The sequence below is a fragment of the Peromyscus leucopus genome, chromosome 16_21, assembly GCF_004664715.2.
Source record: "Peromyscus leucopus breed LL Stock chromosome 16_21, UCI_PerLeu_2.1, whole genome shotgun sequence".
In the NCBI taxonomy this organism is placed as follows: Eukaryota; Metazoa; Chordata; class Mammalia; order Rodentia; family Cricetidae; genus Peromyscus; species Peromyscus leucopus.
In genome coordinates this window covers 9,806,306-9,829,522 of record NC_051084.1, presented here as the reverse complement: position 1 = coordinate 9,829,522, position 23,217 = coordinate 9,806,306, and the positions used below count along the sequence as shown (strand labels likewise).

General features: G+C 53.8%; 2 protein-coding genes across 7 annotated transcripts; both read right to left on the bottom strand.

Moving 5' to 3' along the window:
* Positions 1-24: 24 nt before the first annotated feature.
* Positions 25-4,854, bottom strand: Phf1 (PHD finger protein 1). 2 transcript variants are annotated; one of them, XM_028888323.2, is made up of 15 exons: positions 4,453-4,854; positions 3,635-3,809; positions 3,465-3,546; positions 3,280-3,375; positions 2,805-2,905; positions 2,569-2,717; positions 2,324-2,419; positions 2,134-2,202; positions 1,894-2,017; positions 1,741-1,808; positions 1,544-1,648; positions 1,237-1,423; positions 1,044-1,138; positions 797-874; positions 25-642 (listed from the first exon to the last, which is right to left on the bottom strand). In XM_028888323.2, the coding sequence occupies exons 2-15, from the start codon at positions 3,791-3,793 to the stop codon at positions 360-362; spliced, it is 1,692 nt and encodes a 563-aa protein (XP_028744156.1). In that variant the 5' UTR covers positions 3,794-3,809; positions 4,453-4,854; the 3' UTR covers positions 25-359. The 2 variants fall into 2 exon arrangements, with proteins under 2 accessions (XP_028744156.1, XP_037055524.1); XM_037199629.1 differs by having other exon boundaries at positions 4,738-4,819.
* Positions 4,855-5,707: 853 nt separating this feature from the next.
* Kifc1 (kinesin family member C1) lies at positions 5,708-22,737 on the bottom strand. Of its 5 annotated transcripts, none has more exons than XM_037199729.1 (11): positions 22,615-22,737; positions 15,628-15,765; positions 15,446-15,545; positions 14,951-15,004; positions 14,354-14,404; positions 13,775-14,172; positions 12,458-13,237; positions 11,432-11,722; positions 11,258-11,331; positions 11,051-11,126; positions 5,708-5,921 (listed from the first exon to the last, which is right to left on the bottom strand). In XM_037199729.1, the coding sequence occupies exons 1-11, from the start codon at positions 22,639-22,641 to the stop codon at positions 5,877-5,879; spliced, it is 2,034 nt and encodes a 677-aa protein (XP_037055624.1). In that variant the 5' UTR covers positions 22,642-22,737; the 3' UTR covers positions 5,708-5,876. The 5 variants fall into 5 exon arrangements, with proteins under 5 accessions (XP_037055624.1, XP_037055625.1, XP_028744274.1 ...); XM_037199730.1 differs by lacking the exon at positions 22,615-22,737 and adding an exon at positions 22,149-22,244; XM_028888441.2 differs by lacking the exon at positions 22,615-22,737 and adding an exon at positions 21,967-22,128.
* Positions 22,738-23,217: the final 480 nt, after the last annotated feature.

Here is a 23,217-nt window from a genome sequence, read left to right as displayed (position 1 = left end):
TCTTTCAGAATGACTCGCGTCGTCTACTAGGTTTGTTTATTTCTCTTTATTACAGTCATACAGAGTCTGGAATCCTGGACCACCGCCACCCCCATCTCTATACCCAGGGGTTAAATAGTTTAAAAAATAGTTTAAAAGCTGTAACAAAATAACATCAAAGGGAATGGGAAGGATGAGGGGTCAGGAGTCATGAAGGGGCAGAGAAGAGGACCTCTTCCCCATCCCCCTGGATTCCAGCCTGGGTAGCAGGGAGAAGAACTACTCCCCGTCTCTCCAGGTACATCCCAGCTGTAGGTGAGGTCAGAGGTCAGGGCATGAAAGTGCCAGTGTGTGAACGGGAGGTGAGGAGAAGGGGGCTGTCAGAAGATGCCCCCTCCCCCCCACTCAACTAGGTACTGCACAGAGCCATCGGGCCGCACTCTCCGAGCAAGGACCCTGACAGGGTCCCCACGGGATAGGTAGCCAACCCCACCTCGGACTCCTCCCCCAGTCCCCGGAGACAAACTATGGCACAAGGGGGAAGGGGGGACTGAGTGTCTGGAAAGGCCTGGGATCGGGGCCGGGGCTGGTGAGGCAGTCGTGGAGTGGGAAGAACTTTTAGGGGTGTCTGTGGGGAAGCCGATGTGAAGTTCCAGGGGTGACCTGGGGGAGAGAAGACAGTGGTGAGGCCGGACGGGCCAGATGTGGGCCGCTTTAATCCCGGCATTGGAGGTAGCGGGGCTGCCGCGAGTCTGGAGTCGGTCTGAGCTACCGAGACCCAGAAGGAAAGGAAGAGCTGGGGTTAACGCGTGCTCACCTGTCCGGGGGTTCACCGTCCCCAGAGGTCCCCGCCGTGCTGGCACAGGGGTGGAAGGAAGCGAACATCCGGATGGGGCTGCGGGGGGGTGGGGTGGGGGGGCAAGTCAGGGCCTGGAGGGAGGCCTGTCTCCCCCGCTCCTGCACTGCGCTCCCAGAACACGGGGAATCGCTTGGTTCTCGAAGTCTCGAGACAACTGAGAAGTGATGGGGAAGAGGGGAAGAGGGAAAGGGTGCGGGGGACCGACCTGGGCAGACAGCGGGCATCTGTGGGCCGGAAGTTGTAGCCGCTGCTGCCCTGATAGCTCTGGTTAGGGCTGGGGGGTGGTGGAGACACTGAGGCCTGTAAGAAAGGTCGGGGGCTGTGAGATGACCGATGACCCTTGACCCTTTCCCTCACCCCACCAGTTTGCCCCGCGGTGCCCCGGCCCTCCCCGGTACCTGCAGGGCCCTCTGTAGACGGGCCCGCTCCCTCTGCTCCCGGGACCCATGCCGACTGCCCACTGCCTCGGGTGGTCCCTGCTCCTCCACTTTCTCCTTCTGCTTCCTCAGGGCGTCTGGCTCCGGCCTCCGTCGTTTCCCCAGGGGACGTGAGACCCCTCCCCCAGGGCCCTGCCCTGAAGGGAAGCTGTAAGAGGCCTCCTTATCCCCCCAGCCCCCTCCCAGGCACCCCAAGACCCCCCATTTCTGTACATGTACCCTCCAAACCTATCCTCGAGAATTTCCCCATCCCCCCTGGACCAGTGACCTGGTGGGGGCTCCGTCTCCAGTGAGAGGCTCCACGGGAGGAGGGGTCCGGGCATGGAGACCAAAAAGGCATTTCCTCTTTTTAATCTCCCTCCCTGAAATGAAGCTAGGACAAGGAGAGAGTCAACGGTCAGCGCTGTAGCCGAGACCCTCATCCCGACTCCACACCGTCCCTGAGCCTGCCTTTTCCTGACTCACCGGTCCTTGTGGCTGTTGAGAGCGGAAAGGAGCTTGGAAGAACGTTCTCCCTTGGGGGTGTCTGAAAGCTGAAGGAAGAGGTAAATGGGTCAGGGAGCAGTCGTTCCTCTCCATGTCCCACCCCAGTTTCCAAACTTTAGAAAGAACCCTTACCTCCCCGAGGAGCAGACTGTCCCAATTCTCAGAGGTGAAGGGGAGGATCTCTCGGTCAAAATCAAAGTACTTCTTCTTACAGCAAACACTGAGATGGTAGAGAACAAGATGGGCCACGTCCACCCTGGAGAAGCATGAAGTTATTATCAGCAGCAGCAGCGTTGTCAAAGTCAGGAGTCATTAGGGTAAAATATCAGGGAATAGAAAGGAGTCACATTTTGAGGGCACAATCCATCTCACCAGCGAAGCTGTAACCTTCGGACCTTCTCGGGGCCACCCCGGCACACACAGCATTCAAATTCATAGAACCTGTATGAGTAAGGCAGAGAACACCCCTCATTCGGCGCAGAGAGCTGACACGTGGTGAGGGGGAGCTGGGCAGAGCCCAGCAGGAAGGCATCCCGGCTCCTGCAGTCTCCACTGGGCTCACCTGTCTCCATAGAGGAGGGGCTTGCTCAGACACTGGGTGCAGGCCTCGTGGAACCACTGAAGACAGCTCCGGCACTGCAGCATTTTCAGGTTCCACCTCCGGGGGAAGACAGCCTTCTTGAGACCACCCAAGACCCTCACCCCACCCCCTCACCACGGGGCTCCCCCCACCCTGCCTTTCCCTTGTCCCCGGGCTCTACCACCACAACCCCCACCCCGTAACTCGCCGCACCCCTCGTCACTCACTCCCCAGGGCCGCCACAGTAACAGTAGCTCTGTTGTCGGTTGCTCAAGTGTCCAGCATCCCAATCCAGCCCCTTGAGTCCATACGGCAGAGAGAGCTTCATGCCCAGCATGGCCCGGGCGTAGGGACCCTTCTTCAGTGCGCCGCCCCTCTGCAGAGGAACAGGTGGAGACCTCAGGGAGGCAGGAGAGGAGGTCAGGGGAGGCGCCCACGGGAAGGGGCCGAGAAGCGCCTTTACCTTGGTGGCAATGGCAAAGACGCACTGGCGGCAGACCCAGGATGTGCCGTCTCCTTCTCCGGGGGCCGGGGCCCTGGGCACGTGACAGTCCTGGTGATAAGCTGAACAAGCACACTGTTGAGGGTAGAGCACTGCCTACCTGCATTGGCGTGGCGCTTGGGCATGGCGGCCTTTCCTGCGCACTGAGTCCTGACCGCCCTGTCGGGTGTATTACCCCGACTCTGCAAGTGAGCAAGCAGGCTTCGAGCAGTTGAGGGCCTTGCCCGGGGAAGCACGGTTAGGAAAGGATGTGTGTAAGCTACCTCAGCCTTGCAGGGGCTTATGTCACCTTCATCCTTTGGCTCCCTCTCCCTGTCCCGAGATGAGGTGACAGGGTGAAGACTGGCCGGGAGACACAAAACCCATGGCCCAAAGGCCAGGGGCAGTCCAGAAGACCCAGGGCAAACTGCACTGTTCAAGTACCCTGCCCTCTCACCGTGGCGACACTTCTCACAGCTGACCAGCCGGTTCCCAGGGACCACCGTCTCAGAGCGACAGACACAACAGAGGAGCTCTTCCCCAGGGAGGGCAGCTGTGGGGGAACCACGTGTGAGGAGGCTGACTTCAGGCCAGTGCCTCCACCCCCCACCCCCCAGCCTCTGCAGGTGTGAAGGGTCTCACCGGGGCTGATGTCCTTCCATAAAACCAGAAACTGGGAATCATCCTCAAACTGGACCAGACACACCTCCCGAGCGCTGTCCACCTGGAACGGGTGAGCGAGCAGCACAGGTTATGAAGTGGGGCAGGAGTCAGGAGAACGAGGAGCTGGTGAGGGCCAGAGGGGCGCTCACCTTCTTGATGGTGCCCAAGTACAAGAGCCCATCGGTCCACCTGGCCAGCACATCTTGACCCTCCCAAAGTCGAGGTCTGGGGCCCGAGGCGGGAGCAGGGGAAGCTGGATCCCAAAGAGAGGGTGCACCCAAGCGGCTCAGCCGGGGGAGCTGCGCCATTGCATCCTGGGGGGGCCTAGTAGAAACGGGGCGGAAGAGTTGGTGAATGTTAAGAGCTTTACTGCTGTTCCTCTTCTGCCGTGGACAAAGGGACCAAGCACCTCCAACCCCAGGCTCTCAGTCCTGTAGACACCTGAGGAGGGGGTCACCTGGTCAGCTCCCCGACTCCACTCCTTTCTCTACTGTCTCCCCAGCCGAGTTCTAGAGCACCCCACCTCCCAGAGACCTCAAGGGAAAAGATGCTTGCACAACCAAGGTTACCACTCCGTTTCACCTCTCCCAGCTGTTTAGAGTTGTCCTAACTGGGACGCTCTGCTGCCCAGGGATATTTTGGGAGCTTTTCTGGAAATGTTTCCCTGAGTAGAAACAGCCGCCTCCTCAGACCTGTGTATCTCATTTAGAACCACTATCCTGGCGCCAGGTTATGTTAGGTCACCTCAAATTTGAGGCTCCTTGCTCTGGGATTAGGTAACTTCCCCGAGTGCCCCAGGAGGGGGGCGTGTCCCTGTCCAGGTCGCTACTCCCTACACCACCAGTCTAAGGAGGACTTGAGTCGTCTCGGCCCAGATCCCAAGCCTGGACCAGAGGGTCTCCTGCCTTTTCCTGTGCACGACCCCTGGCTCCCTGCCCCCGCTCAGGGCCTCCCGCCTTCTCCTTACCGGTGACAGCTGGGGCAGCTGGGAGCCAGGCAGGGGCAGACCCAAGACACCTGGGTGAGCCCCCAGTGCGGGAGGAGTGCGTGTGGATGCCGGGAGGCGTGCAGGAGGAGGCCGGGGGGTCCCTGGGCCCAGCCCCTCCGTCCTGGCGGCTCTGGGGCGTATGACGCAGCAGCCAAAGCAGCGGCAGCGGCAGGAGGAGTCGGCAGAGGGAGGGAGGAGAGTGGTGGGTGGGGAGCACTAGGAGGAGGAGAAGCCGGAGGGGCGGGTAGGCAGCACCTCCCTCACCTCCGGCGCGCCCGGAGGGCACGGCACGGCTGGGGGCGCGGCCGGTCGGGGCGGACGAGGAAATCCTTGTGCCCCCTTTCGGGTGGGAGGCTCGCTCGGAGAGCAGCAGGAAATAACCCTCTTGGCAGCCAGCCTGCAGGTCAGGGCTGGGCCCCGCCCCATGCCACATCCGTTAGCTGCCCCGCCCCCGTGGCCACTCCAAGCCCCGCCTCCGCACGCGGCACCGCCCCCCCCATTCACACTTCCTGTCGCCCCGCCCTTCTGCGCACGCGCGGCCCCGCCTGGGCGCAGCACCTGGGCAGCCAGCCACACCTCCCGGCGCGAGAACCCCGGTGGCTGCGCTCCTGCGGAGCGGGAAGGACGTCGGGGCTAGTAGCGAGGCGGTGACGTGCCCATGGCCAACCAATGGGCAGCGGGCGGCAGGGACCGATAGTTCGAACCGGTGGGCAGGGAAAGGGAGAGAATGTGGAGCGCTCTGGCAACTCTCACACCAGACAAGAACATTCTGTCCCGGGCTGGGCCTGGGGCCAGGCAGTGGGCAGCTATGGGTACAACTCCCTGTGCTGAAGGATAGAGGAGCGGCACCAGGACAGCAAAGTATGCCTAGCCAAGCGAAAGCCAAGAGAGGAGAGCCTGTAGCCTCACTCTGCAAAGCACATGTCAGGACGGACACTTCTACATGCTTACAGGTATTTGTTTACAATACATTCCTGTAGCAGCTACTGGTATTAATAAGACCTTTATTTAAGAGCTGTAACAAGGGCTGGAGAGATGGCTCGGTGGTTAAGAGCGCTTACTGCTTTTGCAGAGGACCCAGGTTCTGTTCGCAGAACTCACTCACAATCATCCGTAGTTCCAGGAGACCGGAAGCCCTCTTCTGAATTCAAGGAACACCAGACATATACATGGTGCACATGCATACACACCCAAGCAAAACAATTATACATAGTAAAAAAATCTAAGAAAAATGTTTTAAGCCTACAACAAAATTTCTTTATTTGATAATTAGGTACATAATGTTGTCCACCCAATAAAAGCATTTCTCGACCCCCACCCCCACCCCCGCCGAGAACATACACACCAAAACACAGAGACACATGCACACTCGCTTGCACAGGAATCAGGCTCTGGCTCCGTCTTCATTTCTTATTAGCCTGAGCAGTACCGATAACACACTGGTTCACCTGTGGAGCAATAAGGTTAATCAAGGTCAAAGTTTGCAAGGTAACTACAACAGTCTGCCCATTCTAGCCCTAGCACCAAGGCTGGAGATGCCCTCTGAAGTGCTGAAAAAGGGCTATGAAAGTAGGCTCAGCCGACTCCCCCTTAAGAGTTGTCTTGTGTCCACTAGGCCTGGAGGAGGTCAGAAGTCTAAAGAGATGAAGCCCTATAGTGCTGGCCAGTTTTTATGTCAACTGTCACAGGCTAGCTCATTTGAAAAGAGGAAAACTTAACTGAGAAAATGTCCCATCAGATTGGCTTCTGGGCAAGCCATTGGGCTTTTTTTATTAGTGACTGATGCAGAAGGACCCACAACCCTATTATGGGCGGGACCACCCCAGGCAGGTGGGTCCTGAGGTGTAAAAGAAAGCAGGCGGAGCAAGCCAGTAAGCAGCACCCCTCTATGTCCTGCAGAGTTATTGGCCTGACTTCCCTGAAAGATGGACTAGACCCTTTCAACTCCAAGTTGCTATTGGTCCTGGTGTTTAATCACAGTAACAGAAAGCTAACTAACACACCTACACAAAGATCTCCATTTCCAGCAATACCCTGGACTGGACACCTCACCTTCCTACAAAACCTAGCAAGACATTAAGTCCCTTTGAGAACTAGGGCTCCTGAGAAAATACATCACCACACAAGAGGAACTGGAAACAGAGACTACTGGGTACATACCAAAGGACACAGAGGTTGGGGTTGTGATTTAGTGGTTGAGAGCGTGCCCATTATGTATAAGGCCCTAGGCAGGTTCCAGCTCCAGCACAGCCCAAAGATGTAGCAATGGGAGGATCAGAAAGACTAAGTGGGAAAGACTGATAGATGTCGAATTTGTAAGCACCTGTGAAAACCTCCTCCTGACAAACGCTTATGGTTACATTTAGAGTGGCTTAGGATAGGAACTCAATACTGAAAAACATATTCAGTATCTTGAGGCTGGAGAGATGATTCAGTATTCAAAAGCACTTGTTCTTACAGAGGACTGTGGGTTCAGTTACTGGTACCTATATGGTGGCTCACAACCATCCATTAACTAAAGTTCCAGGAAATCCAATGTCCTCTTCTAACCTCCTCTGATACCAAGTACAAAAGTGGTACACACCTGTGCATTCAGGCAAAACAGTCATTTACATAAAGTACAACCTTTTTTCTTGTTTTTTTTTTTAATTGTTTGTTTAAGATTTTTATTTATTTTTTTATTTTATGTGCATTGGTGATTTGTCCACATTCATGTCTGTGTGAGGGTGCTGGGTGCCCTGGAACTGTAGTTACAGACAGTTGTGAACTGCCATGTGGGTGCTGGGAACTGAACCAGGGTCCTCTGGAAGAGCAGCCAATGCTCTTAACAGATGAGCCATCTCTCCAGCCCCTTTTCTCTGTAGCCCGGCTGTCCTGGAACTCACTCTGTAGACCAGGCTGGCCTCAAAACTCAGAGATCTTGCTGGGCGATGGTGGCGCACGCCTTTAATCCCAGCACTCGGGAGGCAGAGCCAGGCGGATTTCTGTGAGTTCGAGGCCAGCCTGGGCTACCAAGTGAGTTCCAGGAAAGGCACAAAGCTACACAGAGAAACCCTGTCTCGGGGGAAAAAAAAAAAACAAAACAAAAAACTCAGAGATCTACCTGTCTCTGCCTCTCAAGCGCTAAGATTAAGGGCATGTGCCACCACACCCAGTTAAATCTTTAAAAATAAACAAATAAATAAATCCAGCATTTTGGGGACTGGAGAGATGGCTCAGAGAGTAAGAGCACTGGCTGTATTCCAAAGGACCTAGAATTACAGAGCAGCTCACAGCTGTCGGTAACTCCAGTCCCAGGGCATCCAACACACTCTTCTGGCCTCCTTAGGCACCAGGCACACACATAGTGCAGACATAAAAGCACACAAAATACACACACAGAGAAAACCCTGCATCTACCTTTTCCTACACAGACAACCAATATAGGTGTCCCTCTCGTTTCACTGTCCTTGACAAACTGATGGTTTGTGGTAATCCTGCATTGAACAAATCTATTTGATGCCATTTTTTTCAATAGTTCAGGTAATCACTACCACATGTTAGCAATTAAGTATTTTTAAATTAAGGTCCACACCTTTAAAGCTTTACAGCTACAGTATATTATAAATATAATTCATGCACACTTTATGCCTCTGCTTTACTACAATATTCACAGACCTGAACCTACAACAGGATCTTTGAGGTATGCTTTTTCATGGTGAGGGAGAATTCTTAATAGAAGAGTCATGACTAACTAATGAAAACTGAATGAAATCACCATTTTTAAAGCCCTCTAGCAAAATGATAGATCTAGATATGATTACTGTTTCTAACATTACTAGTTGAGCTGGGGGGTGGTGGTGGTGGTGGTGGTGGTGGTGGTGGTGGTGGTGGTGGTGGTGGTGGTGCACGCCTTTAATCCCAGGACTCGGGAGACAGAAGCAGGCAGATCTCTGTGAGTTCAAGGCCAGCCTGGGCTACACAAAGAAACCCTGTCTCGAAAAACCAAAAAAGAAGAGAGAGATAACAGCAGTGGTGGCCCGGTGGTAGAGTGCCTGCCTAGCAGGCATATAAGGCTCTGCTTACATCTCCACCACCACCAAAAACGGGAAGTTAGCAAACACACAATAAAGATAGCACCCGACAACGGAGCTGCTTTCTGACGTCACACAGTACACCACTGTCCTGTCCACTAAATAGGCCAAGAATCTGAACAGAATTACAAATCTCATGACTGCCAAACTGCCAGACTCTGAGGGAAGAGCGAGCAACCGCCAGAGTCTGAATATGGGGCATTCACAGGACAAGACATTCTACTTCAAAACCATACCACCTAGGTGAGGAGAGGCCCTGTTACACAGTCCAGTAAACAGGTATTCCAAACAGAACCACCCTCCTCCAAGTGAGATGGCCGCCCTTGAGAGCATCCTAACTTGAACAAACCACTGTATCAAAGACATTGAGACGGCTGGCAGAAACTTAAGTGGACATTAGAAGGTCATGCCAGGCTTGGTGGCACATGCCCATAATGCCAGCACTCCGGAGGTGGAGGCAGGTCAGCTCAAGATCAGCCCTGGCTGCACAGAAAGCTCAAGGCCAGCTTTACTGACAGGAAGTGCTGACGTAACACCCCTCCTGCCCCCAGAGTGCTACATTAATATATAGGATGTTGGTCTGAGGACAGCAAACTAGCTCAGCCACCAAGGTTGCCTCCCACCAAATCTGATGACAGGACAACCTGCTTGGAAGGAGAGAATCAAATCCTACAAGTTGCCCTCTGCCCTACACACACACACACACACACACACACACACACACACAATTTTTTTTTTAAATTTTAAGATTATTTTATGTGTAGGAGTGTTTTTCCTGCATCATATGCATGTCTGGTCCATGCAAAGGGAACTAGAGTTAGGGATGGCTATGAGCCAACACGTGAGTGCTGGGAACTGAATTCAGGTCCTCTCCTAGAACAGCAAGTGCTCTTAACCACCAAGCCATCTGTCCATCGCATAAATCACTTTAGAGCAGCCTTTTTTTTTTTTTGAGACTGGGTCCCTCTATAATAGCCCTGCCTGTCCTGGAACTCACTATGTAAACCAGGCTGGCCTCAAACACACAGAGATCCGCCTGCCTCTACCTCCTGAGTACTAGGACAAAAGGTATGCACCATCACATGTGGCTAAACCTGGTTATTATTTTTGAGAAATTAGGCTGGTCACACAGCTCAGAGAAGGTCCTGCTTACTGTGATGAGGACCCGGTTCAAACCTGAGCACCAGAATAAAGACAGGGGACAGACAGGTGATATGGACAGGCCAAGGAACTGACAGAAGAAACCACTTTACTTTCATTGACATTGCCCGACGGCAGAGTGCAGGTGTTGACATGGCTGGGCGCTCTGCCTGGCAGAGGGAGGGCAGACCCAATCATGGTCAGACCCCAAATAAAGTCAGAACTCATCAAAGGGCTCTCCCCTCAGAAAAGGGGAAGCCAGGGGGAAAAATTACCCACCAAGGCAGACAGTAATGAAACTGAGACCTGCTCATCCCTAGGAGGGGTGAGAACTGGGCACTGTCTCGGTCCTGTGAGAGTTAGAGCTTGAATGCATATTTGGGATACTTTCAAAATGTTTATAATCAGAACAAGGTGGAAACAATGCAAATGTCCAACAGTTGAAACTGAATACATTTGGGTGGAATCCTACACAGACCTAAAAATAATGTGGCAATCCCAATGCCTATGGGAGTAATCTTGGAGGCTGTTTTGAAGAGCAAAGTAAACAAGGGACAAAAGTATGTGTGTGTGTGTGTGTGTGTGTGTGTGTGTGTGTGTGTGTATATATAAAATGATAAAAATCAGAACATGGACAAACCTTGTAATTGCAATATAGTCCTGACTGTGTGGTCATTTCTTCTAAAAATATTAATTCAAAAGCCAGCAGTTAAAGATGGAATCAATGAATAGCACCCAAGATGCCTAGCCAAGTTAATTCTTTTTGGATAGATATGCCCCAGCCTAGAAAACAAGAGTCATGATGGAGAGTCCTGACAGTATGGGCAGGTATGGTGGTTTAAATGAGAATGGCCCCATAGCTCATAAATTTGAATACTCATTCCTCGGTTTGTGGAACTGTTTAGGGAGGAGGAGGAGGTGTAGCTTTTTTTTTTGGGGGGGGGGGGGGCGGTGCTTTGAGATTTCAAAAGCTCATGCCATTCCCAGTCTCTCTTCTCTGTCTCATGATGGGAGCTCAGCTGCTGCTCCAACCCCATGCCTACCTGCCTACTGCCATGTTCCTTTACCATAAAGGTCATGGACTCGCTGGGCTGTGGTGGCGCACACTTTAATTCCAGCACTCGGGAAGCAGTGAGTTTGAGGCCAGCCTGGGCTACAGTGCGAGAGCCAGAAAAGGCACCAAAACTACACAGAGAAACCCTGTCTCGAAAAACCAAAAACAAAAAACAAACAAACAACAACAAAAGGTCATGGACTCTAGCCCTCTAAAACCGTAAGCCCCTAATAAACTCTTCTATAAGTTCCTAGGTCACAGTGTCTTGTCACAAGAATAGGAAACTAAGACAGCGGGGTAGCAATTGTACCTTGGAAGCAAAGCGTAGTGAATTGAGAGACTCGGAGACATTCTCTTCCAGAGGGGAAATGTTCACAAACATGAGCCTGTGGGAAGAGAAGGAAGGGTCCACAGCATCAGTGGTCTGCCAAGGCTGCACACATACAGAGCTGTCTCCTGTCCCTGCTCATTTTCACTAGTTCCTCAGCTCCTTCAATTGTTCCTCCCGTCCACTCACATCTTGGCACTGCCGCCCAGCGAGTTCTGCAGCAGGTAGGTAAGCTTGCTGTTGCGGTAAGGCACGTGGGACTCCTGAAGGGTGAGGGGCACAGGCAGTTAGGACAGGGCAGGGTTCTCCACAGCTCATGCCAGCTGGCCCCCTTGTCTTACCTGCCCATGCATCCATTCCTACCTTATTGCTTAGGGCCATTATGACCAGTCCCAGTGTAGACAGACTGCTGTTGATGGCCTGCGTTTCCCGAAGACGATCACGCTCCCCAGGGCCCAGGGTTAAGCCAGGGTCTAGTCGCTCACTCCCAGCCAGGTCCACAAGGTTGAGGGGAGCACCACACTGCAAGCCCCGAGCAGCATGCTCTCCAGAAATCTGCAGCTGGAACACACTGTGACTGCGTGATGATCTCTCATTCTGGGCAGTACGGGCCACGGCCCGATTCTGGCGAGCCAGCTGGAGCAGAGCCTCCACCTGGGGATGGGTTAGCAAGGGTTAGAGGCTGTCAAAAGCTAGGACGTGCTGATGAAGTATGGCAATGAGTAAGTCCACCCCTGTCCTCTTAGAGCAAAACACAGACTAGCAGAAGGAGGATGTATACACATTTAGACAGCCTGGGTTGGGTCCTGTCACACAAGCCTATAATCCCAACCACTTGGGAGGCTGAAGCAGAAGAATTCACAGTTCAAGGGCTCCTTGAGATGCAGAGGAAGTTCTGAGCAACTTGGTAAGGCCATGTCTCAAGATAAAAACAGACTAGGTGTGGTGGCTTAGTCCTATAATCCCCAGCACACAGGAGGCTGAGTCAGGAGGGTTGCCTTGAATTCAAAGCCAGCCTGGGCTATGGTGCAAGATTCTCAAAAGGAATAAAAGGACAACCCAAGTGGCCTCACTGCCTGAAGACCTCCAGAGAAGGAGCAATGGAGCAGCCCCTAAGAGCCCTGAGACAGGAACAGCCAAGTAACGGGCAGGCTAGGGGGAACTTAGCACCGAGTCCCGAGACTGGCCTGGCAGGACTGTATGGACAGTCACCCTCAGAGGCATCACCTCTCTCTACTCCTGGGCCTTATCAAAGCAAAGCGGCCTTGCAGCCCACCAGCCCAGTCTAGGGTAGCGGGAGCCACCCTCAGAGCCCACCCTCCGTCCTTTGGTGGGCTTTTGTTTACACCACTCTGCCCACTCTTCCCTCCAGGCCCTGCTGGTCCTCACCTCCTTCTCACAGGAAACGGGGACGTAGCGGGCGTTGGTGACAGTGAGCTCCTCACTCCCTGGACCTGCCCGACGAATCTCACACTCGCCCCCTTGCCCCTTCCGGGTCCCAGTGGCGAGCAGGTCGCGGACGGTCTCGTTGTAGATTTCTACGTAACTTGCCACAAAGCTGTATGTCCAGCCCTGGCCGTTCATCTCCTGGGCCACAGAGAAGAGATGCCGCAGGGCCCGAGGGATCAGCCCCTCCAACTGGGGGTCTTCCCCGGGCCCGCCCTCCATAGTGAAGGTCTTGCCGCTGCCTGTCTGTCCATAGGCAAAGATACACACGGGGTAGCCATCCAGTGCTGACTGGACAAGCATGGAGATCTCCTCAAATACTTCATCCTGTTTGCTTCCTGGTGGGAATACCCGATCAAAGGAGAAATCATGGCGGGTAGTGGGTGCTGGTGCCCCAGTCAGGGTCGAACGCCGATCATCAGACCGTGAGAGGCTAAGGCGGGTTGGGGGATCAGCTGGTCCAGCGGGGCCATGGGGAAACAGGAGGAAGCCAGGGGATGGAGTGGGTTCCCCTGCAAGGACAGGGCGCACCCGGCAGAACACCCGGATGTTGCCCTTCAGCTCCTGCAACTGGTTGTGGAGCCGGCGGCGCTCCATCTCCAGCCCGTGCAGCCGGTCTCCCTGCTCGGCCAGTGAGGTCGCCTGGGCTGCAGTCCTCTGCCGCAGACACGCCAGCTCCGCTTCACTGCTCGACAGAGCTGCTTCTGAGGTCTGTAACCTCCTCTGCCCAGTGGAATGCAAACGGTAATTAGAGCAAGATCGTGCCAAAAGGGGGTATGTCTTCTTGGACTTCTGTCTGCTAAGTCCATGTCTACATGGACTTCTGTCTGGTAAGAGGTAAGAAAGGCAGGCAGTGGTGGCTCAGGCCTTTAATCCCAGCACTCGGGAGGCAGAGACAGGCGGATCTCTGTGAGTTCGAGGCCAGCCTGGGCTACAGAGTGAGATCCAGGACAGGCTCCACAAAAGAAAGAAAGAAAAGAAGGAACCCTGGCTCTAGGATGGAAGTGTGAAGGGAATATCCAGGGAGATGACAATACTGGAGTGAACCAAGGGAAGGGTGGACGTGCATATCGAAAGTGCTAGAAGTGAGACTCAGGTCAGCTGAGAGTCAGTAGTGCCACCTAACTGGAAAGAAAGGAGTGTGAGGAGCTGCTCGGAGGACTTGGGTGCATGAACACCCTGCTGGAGACGTAAGGCCTTCTGAGCCCGAGGAGAGGAGAGGCTATGGAGGGAGGCGGCACTCTGAGGATCTGCCCTCACCTCTTGCTCCTCCAGCCGGGTGGCCAGAGCCTTCCGTTCCTCCTGCAATTCCAGCTGTCCTCTCTGAAGCTCCTGAATCAGCCTTTCCTTGGTTCCCAGACACTCCTCCAGCTCCAGGACCCGGACGCACAGAGTGTCCAGTTTCTGCTGGCTCTGCTCAGCCTGGGTCCGTACACTGGCCAGCTCCCCTTTCAGGGTGTTCCGCTCTGTCCCCAGGGCCTCAGCCTGCTCCTGGGCCTCTCTGAGCTGCTCCTGGAGCCCCTGGTTCTCCTTGTCCAGCTTTTGAGTCTTCTCCCGATAGCGCTTCAGCTCTTCATTGATGTCGAACAACTGACCCTTTAAGTCCCAGGCAGGACGCTTACCAGGCCTCTTCCCTACCACCATAGGGGCAGTGGATGCTAACCCAGGACAGAAGAGGCACAGGTCAGGAGTCTCGGCCTGCTACCCTCAGGCCTCCATACCTCCTGCCACATCTGTCCCTCCCCTCTAGACAGGAAGGCAGCAGATGTTTTCTGGGCACTCACCACCTCGTCCCCGCCCCGCCCCCAGCCTCTCACCCAATGTTTATATGTCACCTACTGCCAGGCTTCTGGGCAGGAACAGCAGGAGCGGGCTTCTGGTTCTTCAGCACTAGAGAATTAGAGAGTTGGCACAGAATTACAGGCTGGACACGGTAGGACACACCTGTAATCCAGCACTCGGGAGGCCAAGGCTGGAGAATTGCCAGTTCAAGGCCAACCTGAGCTCTATCGAGTCCAAATGAAAAAAGAAAACACAAAGGCTAGGCTAGGGAGATGGCTGAGCGGTTAGGAGCACCTGCTGCTCTCACAGAGGACCCAGGTTCGGTTCCCATCATCCTTGTCAGGAGACTCTCAACCATCTGTAACTCTAGCTCCAGAGGATTCAATGCCTCCCTCTGTGCACATATATGCTCAGGTATACACACATAACACATAACGTAAAATACAGAATAATAAATCCTAAAACAAACCAACCAACCCAAGGGCTGTGATGTGACTGAGTGGTAGAGCACTTGTCTAACATGTGCCAGGCCCTGACTTAACCCCCAACCCACCCCTCCCTACAACAAAGACGTGTAGGACCAGAGCTCCTCTCTCGACGTCCTCCCTTACGTGGACCCGAACCCCTGGTCAGCCCCAGCTTAAGCACCATTACCTGGACCGACCGTAGTGCAGCCACGAAGTCCCGTCTTCTTAGGGCCTTTCTGAGCTGTCCAAGATGGGAGAGAGGAAGGAACATCACCCACTCTTAGGGAGCGTGTCCCAACACAGATTTTAAAGGTTAGAAAGAAGGTGACTCTCCTTGTCCTCTAAGTGTCTGGCCAGCTCCTAGCGGCCCTTCTGGGACCAGGCACAACTCACTACGCCAGAACTCAGCAAGTGGGCAGAGCTGTGCACACAGTATGCGGCTACCTGTTCATGTCTGCTTTCACACCGTGTCTCCTCACTGTATACACAGCTACCCCTGGAAGAACTAGACCCGAAGAGAAAAGGTGGAAAGAAAGAATTTCACCTAACAACCTCTGTGCCTTTGAAATTCTGAACCAAGTGGAAAGTTATTATTGACTCCAAATGGATAAAATTTGAAAGAGAAAAAGAGTAGAGAGCAGCGCACTTCCCAGCCCTCAGTCCAGCCCGCCCCGGCACCCACCTGCAGCCGGGCCCTGTGTCTGCGACACTGTGCTGAGGAGTGTTCCTCTGGGGCGGGATGTATCAATTTTGGTCACTGCACCCAGGCCTCGTGTCCGTTTCTGGGGAGAGATAAGGATGGGGCTCCATAGTGACCTGTCCTTGTTCTCCCCTCCTCCTCCCCCTGCTCTCCAAACATCTCACCTTTGCAGGCTCCAAGGCGTCCTCCATCTGGTCAGGACCCCTCTTGAGCCTGGTCCCTGGAAGGGGCAGTCGGGAAGAGGCCTTGACCAGGGCTGTCTTCAGCTCCAAGTTCCTCTTCACTTCCAATAAAGGGGGTCTCTGTTAGAAAAAGAGGCTCTTAAAACAAGACCAAGGCGGGATGGTGGCATAAGCCTTTCATCCCAGCACCTGGGAGACAGAGGCAGGCGGTTCTCTGAGTTTGAGGCCAGCCTGGTCTACAAAGTGAGTTCCAGGACAGCCAGGGCTAGGCAGAAAAACTATCTCAAAAACGACAAAGACAGGCCCGAACGTCCACAAACTCCCCTTTTCGGAGCTCCCCCACCTTAATTTTCAATACTGACTATCAGCAAGCATTAACTGAGTATCCTTTGTGCCAAAAGTTGGCACTGTGCGCCAGATAAACAGCAGAAGAGATGGAGAGCATGGCAGAGGAGTGGGAACTACCGCTGGAGAAAAGCTAGAGGGAAGCTGTACTACAGCTGACTTGTAGAGCTGAACTCAAGCAAACAGAAACATGTTCCTGGAAGACAGACATTCTAATACACAGTACAGCTACGAAGCCAGCAGGCCTTTCTAGTTAAAGCCAGGACCAAACAATAAAGGAGAAGGACCCTTGCTGGGAGGAGCAGGCTGTTCACAGAGTGCCATCTTAAATGCTTCATCTCTAGGTACCATGATGAACTAATTCTGCAAATGGGGGAAGGCAGACACCATGAGGTCAATGCCTGTCGGAGGTCATGTTTGCACCACTAGTGGAGGGAGGCCAAGAGCAGGTTGTCAGACCCTTAGACTGCTTTTGGCCACCATATGGATGCGAGGAATTGAACTCAGGTCCTCTGCGAGCCCAAGTGTGCTAAGCCATCTCGCCAGCCCCTTAGCTTGCTCTAATATATCCCTGGCCCACCTGCCACATCAACACAAATCAAAACAACTCCCCAATTAAAGTTCCCTCTTCTCAAGTGACTCAATTTGTGTCAGGCTGACAATAAAAACTAAGCAGTGTGGGGCTGTGGTGGCACACGCCTTTAATCCCAGCACTCGGGAGGCAGAGCCAGGCGGATCTCTGTGAGTTCGAGGCCAGCCTGGGCTACAGAGCGAGATCCAGGAGAGGCTCCAAAACTACAGAGAAACCCTGTCTCAAAAAATGCAAAATTAAGCAGTATACAACAGGAGTCAGTTCAGGTCTTTTCCTTTGGCCATGCAGGTCCTGGGGATCCAATTCAGGCTGCCAAGCTTGGCAGCACGTGCCTTAAGCTCTCACCAGCCCTTGACGGGACTTTTAGGTACAGTCTGGAGGATGAGTTGGTTTCATGCGCAAGGACAAGCGCCCCAGTAAAGAAGCAAAAAGGGGCACATGCAATAACAGCAGAGTCCTATTCAGACCACACGGGGTACACCAGACAGGGAGAGAAAGCAGACCAGAGGGGGAAACCCTGGACACTCGAAGGGGAGAGGCGCTCCAAGAACGTGAGCCACACATGGCGGCACACTCTGACCCTAGCACTCAGGCGACTGAGACAGCAGGGTCCCAAGGCTGAGGCGGGCCTGGCTGGACTATAAGCAAGATTTAGAAAACAACGACCAAAACCGTGAGCATTTGAAAATGAACACAGGTAGAAGAGAGCAGAAGAGTAATGTCATATGCAGAGACTGCATTGTTCATCCAGCAAGGGCCTGGTGAACATCTGCTTTGCAGCAGACATGGAACTTGGCCAAGAGTGATGAACACCAAGTCCGTGCCTTCTCAGAGCTTCTTTTCTAGGGTAACTGCCAAACTGAAGTTCTGTAAATGAACCAAACCATAGAAAATGATCTACTTTCTCTAGCATATAAACACCTCTCACCATGTTGAGTGCCTGGGACAGAATGTGATTCTCTAGATCTAGTGACTAGACGCTGAGGACGCCTTTGGGCACCAGGGCTGCATTGTCACGGAACTCAGTGAGAACTGTTACGGAGCCTGAGCACTAAACGCAAGTCCATCTGGGAGAAGCAGGTGAGTGTTAACAGAGCTGGCCATGGCTCTCCTGAGCCAGCGGTGGTATAATGAGGAACCGGCTGGGGGGTGGGGGGGTGAGCAGGAGCTGAGAAAGTCTAAGCTGACTCCAGGGTGCCTACTATAGCTCCGTTACCACATCACAGGAGGAAGGTCTGATTTAGTTCCATTTTTTTTTTTTAACTATTGCTCCAGAGAGGGGTCTGGTGTTGAGCAGAAACCTGAAGGTTTCTATTAAGGGGAACTGAGTATATGTATTAGCCAGCCCACTGGCCAGAATCTGTAGTATGCCCCAAACCCAAGGGGCTTGTACGCTGGCTGAGCCTGGGGAGTCAATCCAGCAACCGAGCCCCCAGCCTGGACCCCAGCACTGTCTGTGTCTGTGCCCTCTTACCAACTGCACTTTTGGTACAAACGTGTCTCATGTGAGGACTGATCTGCGGATTTCAACACATAAAGGAAGAACTTGGTTGGACTGTAACGAAGACTGGAGAGGGTTCTGACTACATAAGCACTGGCTGTCCCTGTGTCACTGGTAGAGCTGGAAACAACTACTAACTCATCTAGTAGTGACCTTAACCCAGGAGAAGAACTAAAACATTTAATGACACATCCAGAGTCATCAAGATGGAGTCCTGCAAGAATGGGTTGTGATAAGACCGAATGTGGAACCTCCTTATACCCCTGCACACATTGCAAAGCCTAACAAAGCAAGCCGGTTTGGTCCAGCTTCAGAAAGGCACCTTTGTTAGGCATGATGGCAGATGCTTATCCTTCCAGCTATCTGAGAGGGTAAGACAGAGTTCAAGCTCAAGGCTGGCCTAGGCAACTTAGCATGGCTGTGTTTAACCAAAATTGGAAAAAACAAAACAAAAGACTTGATTATAGGGCTGGAGAGATGGCTCAGCGGTTAAGAGCACTGACTGCTCTTCCAGAGGTCCTGAGTTCAATTCCCAGCATCCACATGGTGGCTCACAGCCATCTGTAATGAGATCTGGTGCCCTCTTCTGTATACATAATAAATAAATCTTTAAAAAACAAAACAAAAGACTTGATCATAGCCTATGGGTAGAGCACGCAGCAAGAGCTGTTAGACCTCCAGCCCAAAACTGAAGAAGGCCGGCAAGGTAGTTCAGGAAATAAGGGCACTTGCAGCCAGGCCTGATGCCTAAGTTTGACGCCCTGGACTCATGGCTCCAGAAAGTTGTCCTCTGACCTCTATACGTGTGCCACAGCGCATGCACGCATGCACGCACACACAGCAAATAAGTAGCTCTGCTCGCAGAGTTTCAAGCTGACAGCCCGACCACTACTTGCACTGCATGGCAATGAACATGGCCATGGCCACCATTCCTGGTCTCCTCAGCTGCTGTGCACTGCACATGGTGTTCTCAACTGACTTTTTCTGCAAAGCCGTTAAAAGAAGCTGTCCTGGCCAGCAATCCTCAGCTACATAAAAGCCCAGGTCAGCCTCAGCTGCACGGATTAGGGGTGGGGTGGGTATCCCTATAACTTGGAAAGTAACTACAGAGGTAGGTTTTCTTAGTTGGATCTCTTTCCCAATTCCTTAACTGCCACATACTTTGAATGTCTGAACACCTACAGCCATGTGCATCCCAGCTAAGCTATGACGGGTGGAACATGTCTACAGACGACAACACCACAATGTCCACAAGGTTAGCACTCCTGACAGTGATGCTAAAAGACAGTGCTAACATGGTTCTCACACTTTCTTCTACAAAGAAAGTGAGCAACAACAACAAAGGCCAGGCAGGCATGGTGATCCCAACACTATGGAGGCAGAGGCAGAGGTAGGTGAATCTCTGTGAGTTTGAGGCCAGTCTGGTCTGTGTAACCAGTTCTAGACCCGCCAGAGTGACATGGTAATTCATTGCTGATTGATTGAAAAGCATTACCTCTGTGTTTGCTTTTTGTCCTCCAGTGACTTGGCGACCTTCTGAGTGCATCAGACCCACCTTGACCAGCTCCACAACATCAGCTTTTCACTCTACCCAGTGTGCTCAGCTCCTTCCAATCAGTGTGCACAGACACCACAGCTCAGTCCTTCCAATCAGTGTGCACAGACACAGCTCAGTCCTTCCATCAGTGTCAGCTCAGATCAGTGTGCACAGACACACAGCTCAGTCCTTCAATCAGTGTGCAGACACCACAGTCAGTCTTCCAATCAGTGTGCAACAGACACCACAGCTCAGTCCTTCCAATCAGTGTGCACAGACACCACAGCTCAGTCCTTCCAATCAGTGTGCAACAGACACCACAGCTCAGTCCTTCCGATCAGTGTGCACAGACACCACAGCTCAGTCCTTCCAATCAGTGTGCAACAGACACCACAGCTCAGTCCTTCCAATCAGTGTGCAACAGACACCACAGCTCAGTCCTTCCAATCAGTGCACAGACACCACAGCTCAGTCCTTCCAATCAGTGTGCACAGACACCACAGCTCAGTCCTTCCAATCAGTGTGCACAGACACCACAGCTCAGTCCTTCCAATCAGTGTGCACAGACTACAGCTCAGTCCTTCCGATCAGTGTGCAACAGACACCACAGCTCAGTCCTTCCAATCAGTGTGCAACAGACTACAGCTCAGTCCTTCCGATCAGTGTGCAACAGACTACAGCTCAGTCCTTCCAATCAGTGTGCAACAGACACCACAGCTCAGTCCTTCCAATCAGTGTGCAACAGACACCACAGCTCAGTCCTTCCAATCAGTGTGCAACAGACACCACAGCTCAGTCCTTCCAATCAGTGTGCAACAGACTACAGCTCAGTCCTTCCGATTGGTGTGCAACACACACCACAGCTCCCTCCAACCTCAGGAACTCCTCTCCCCAGTGCTCTCTGGCACTGCACTGCTCTTTGTTGCGAAACCCAAAAATAGAGTTTCTCAACCTGTGGGCTGCAACCCCTTTGGGGTCAAACGACCCCTTCACACGGGAGCAAATCAGACATCCTGCATACCAAATATTTTCATTATGATTCATAACAACAGCAGTTACAGTGATGAAGTAGCAATGAAATAATGTTATGGTCGGGTCACCACAACATGACAAACTGGTCACAGCGTTGGTAAGGCTGAGAACCACTGACATGGGCGTTCACTGCCTTCAGTTTATCTCCTCGACAAATTTCACTTCTACCATCCCCACAAAGCTGCCATCCTCCAGCCGGGCAGCGGTGACACACGCCTTCAACCTCAGCGTTTGGGAGGCAGAGGCGGACAGAGCCCTGGACCTGCCTGGTTCACAGAGCGAGTTTCGGGACGGCAGGCCCACACAATCATTTTTACATTCTGTTTCTTCGGGGTTTGTTTTCTTCATTTGTTGAGACAGTGTGTCGCTGGCCTGAAACTCAAAACCCTGGGCTCAGCCTCTGCATGCTGACCTCAGGTCTTGCTGCTTTTGGCTCAGGGGATTATAGAATGAGGGGGCTCTTGGGTGCTTGCCCAGCACTGTTCCACCAAGCTCCTCCCCCCAAGGAGTCACCAAGCCTTAGTTAAGGGCGCGCCTCCGGGCTTCCCTCTTACCCTTGGACTGGCTCGAACCCTTTCTCAGCAGTCCTTCACGGCCTTCCGATAGTCACAAATTTTATTTATTTCTGTCTCCCCCGTGACTATCAGCTCATTGGCGGCTGAGATATGACGCCTACCTCAGAACAACTGTGCAGGGCGCAGAGGAGGCGCTCTGCAAGTTCTGCCTGAACAGATCTGGGGACACCTGGACTATTGTGACTGTCGCCTGTCACGGGGCACTACTCTGCTTTTCGGCTGTGAGCGTCCCCGAAAGTCTCTTCAAGTTGCACGGCTGGCTGTGGGTCGATCTAAACTGAAACACTAGTGAACAAAGAACGCGGGCCGGCCTTTCCTGGCACTAGAGGTCAGTACGGTAGTGGCCTCACATACACCTCAGATGGTTGTGAGTCGGGCAGGGCACCCATAAACTAGTCAACCAGTCAGTCCCATTCGGCAAAGGAAAGAGGTGAGCGATGGCCCCATCTCCCCTTCCTTCATGGAGATCCGGCAGCAAGGGGAAATCAACACACCGGGGCACCGGCAGGGATGTGCCCTGGGACAGGGGACGAAGCCCCTCCGAACCCCCGCTTCCCCTGCTAGGCTGTCTCTAAGAGCGGGGAAGCGGAAACGCGTCGGGGCCGCTTGAGGATTCGAAATGCTGGGCGCAGCTAAGGGACGGGGACGGCGGGCCAACATCGCTGCGACCGTCGCCCGCACGGCCCCGGCCGCCGGAGTGCAGCCGGGCACGGCCCCGACCCGTCCCCGCCGCACTCACCTGCGCCTGCACGTCCATCGCGGTCCTCACCAGACGGGCTGCAAAGGAAGGGGCCGGGGGGTCCGGCGTCCCCGGACCTGCGTCCTCCACGGGCTCGCGCGACACGGCCCGAGCGCCGAAGGGGCCTGGCCACCCGCCACACCCGCCACTTTTGAATTTCAACCGCCGCGCCGCGGACTCACCGCTCCGTCCGCAGAGGCCAATCCGCGCCGGCGACGCGGACGCCAGCCAATCACAGCGCCCCCCGCCCTCGGGGCCACGCCCTCTCGGCGGCAACTGTTCCCGTCACCTCGGCGCCAGAGACAGGCCCGACACTTGGAACCTACTTCCGGATCCGCTTTTTCCTCCTTTCCTCCCCCTCCCCCGGCCTCTCCCCCTCCTTTACGCCAGGCGCGCTGCACTTCCGCTCGGCTTCCCGAGGCCTCGGGCTACGTCAGAAGTGCGCGTGTGCGGAGGAGTCGGGGAGGGGCGGGCCCGCGTCTGCCGGGGCGCGGGGCGGCGCGGGCGCCACCCAGCGGAGCCTGCGGGAAAGGCACGTCCCCTCGACCGCCCGCGCGGGGCCGAGGAGCGGGCGCCGGTCTGATGGCGCCAACCTTTCGCAGAGAAAAAAGGGGAGGTCTGGCGATCGGCGGCAGCGGTAACGCTCACCTCGCATGCTGTGGCCCCGAGTTCCATCGCCAGCGCGGGAGGGAATAAAAGCAGGGAGGGAGGGAGGAAAAACGCATGGGAAGGCGAGAAATCGGAAGACCAGACCCGTGCGGTGTGTTTTCAAATGTCCCCGCGGTGTGGTCATAAAACTGGAGACGGGGCGGGGGGAGGATGACAAAACAGTAATCCCTGGAACCAGTACAGCGGGAGGGGAGAACTGGCTCTCCGCAAAGTCTTCTCCGACCTCCACAAGTGTGCCCTTCCCGCACTCAGGAATAAATACATACATATTTATTATATATTGTCTGTCCTGTTTTTTTTTTCGAGACAGGGTTTCTCTGTGTGGTCCTGGCTGACCTCGAACTCACAGAGGTCCCCCTACTTTCCTAGTGCTGGGATTAAACCACCGCCAGGCTCAATAAACACATTTTTTTAATTAAAAAAGACCAGAAGCTAGGTGGTGGTGGTGCACGCCTTTAATCTCAGCACTCAGAAGGCAGAGGCAAGCGGATCTTTGAGTTTGAGAGCAGCCTGGTCTAAAAGTGAGTTCTAGGATGGCCAGAACTACGTCGAAAAACCCTGTTTTCAAAAATAAATAAATAT

Coding starts and splice junctions, on each gene's coding strand:
- Phf1 (XM_028888323.2), bottom strand. CDS start 3,793: ATGGCGCAGCTCCCCCGGCTGAGCCGCTTGGGTGCACCCTCTCTTTGG. Junction 2,018..2,133: donor CGAAGGTTACAGCTTCGCTG/GTGAGATGGATT, acceptor ATGCTTCTCCAG/GGTGGACGTGGCCCATCTTG. Junction 1,424..1,543: donor GGAGACGGAGCCCCCACCAG/GTCACTGGTCCA, acceptor GGCCTCTTACAG/CTTCCCTTCAGGGCAGGGCC.
- Kifc1 (XM_037199729.1), bottom strand. CDS start 22,641: ATGGAACTCGGGGCCACAGCATGCGAG. Junction 15,546..15,627: donor ACGCCTTGGAGCCTGCAAAG/GTGAGATGTTTG, acceptor ATCTCTCCCCAG/AAACGGACACGAGGCCTGGG. Junction 15,005..15,445: donor GACACAGGGCCCGGCTGCAG/GTGGGTGCCGGG, acceptor CATCTTGGACAG/CTCAGAAAGGCCCTAAGAAG.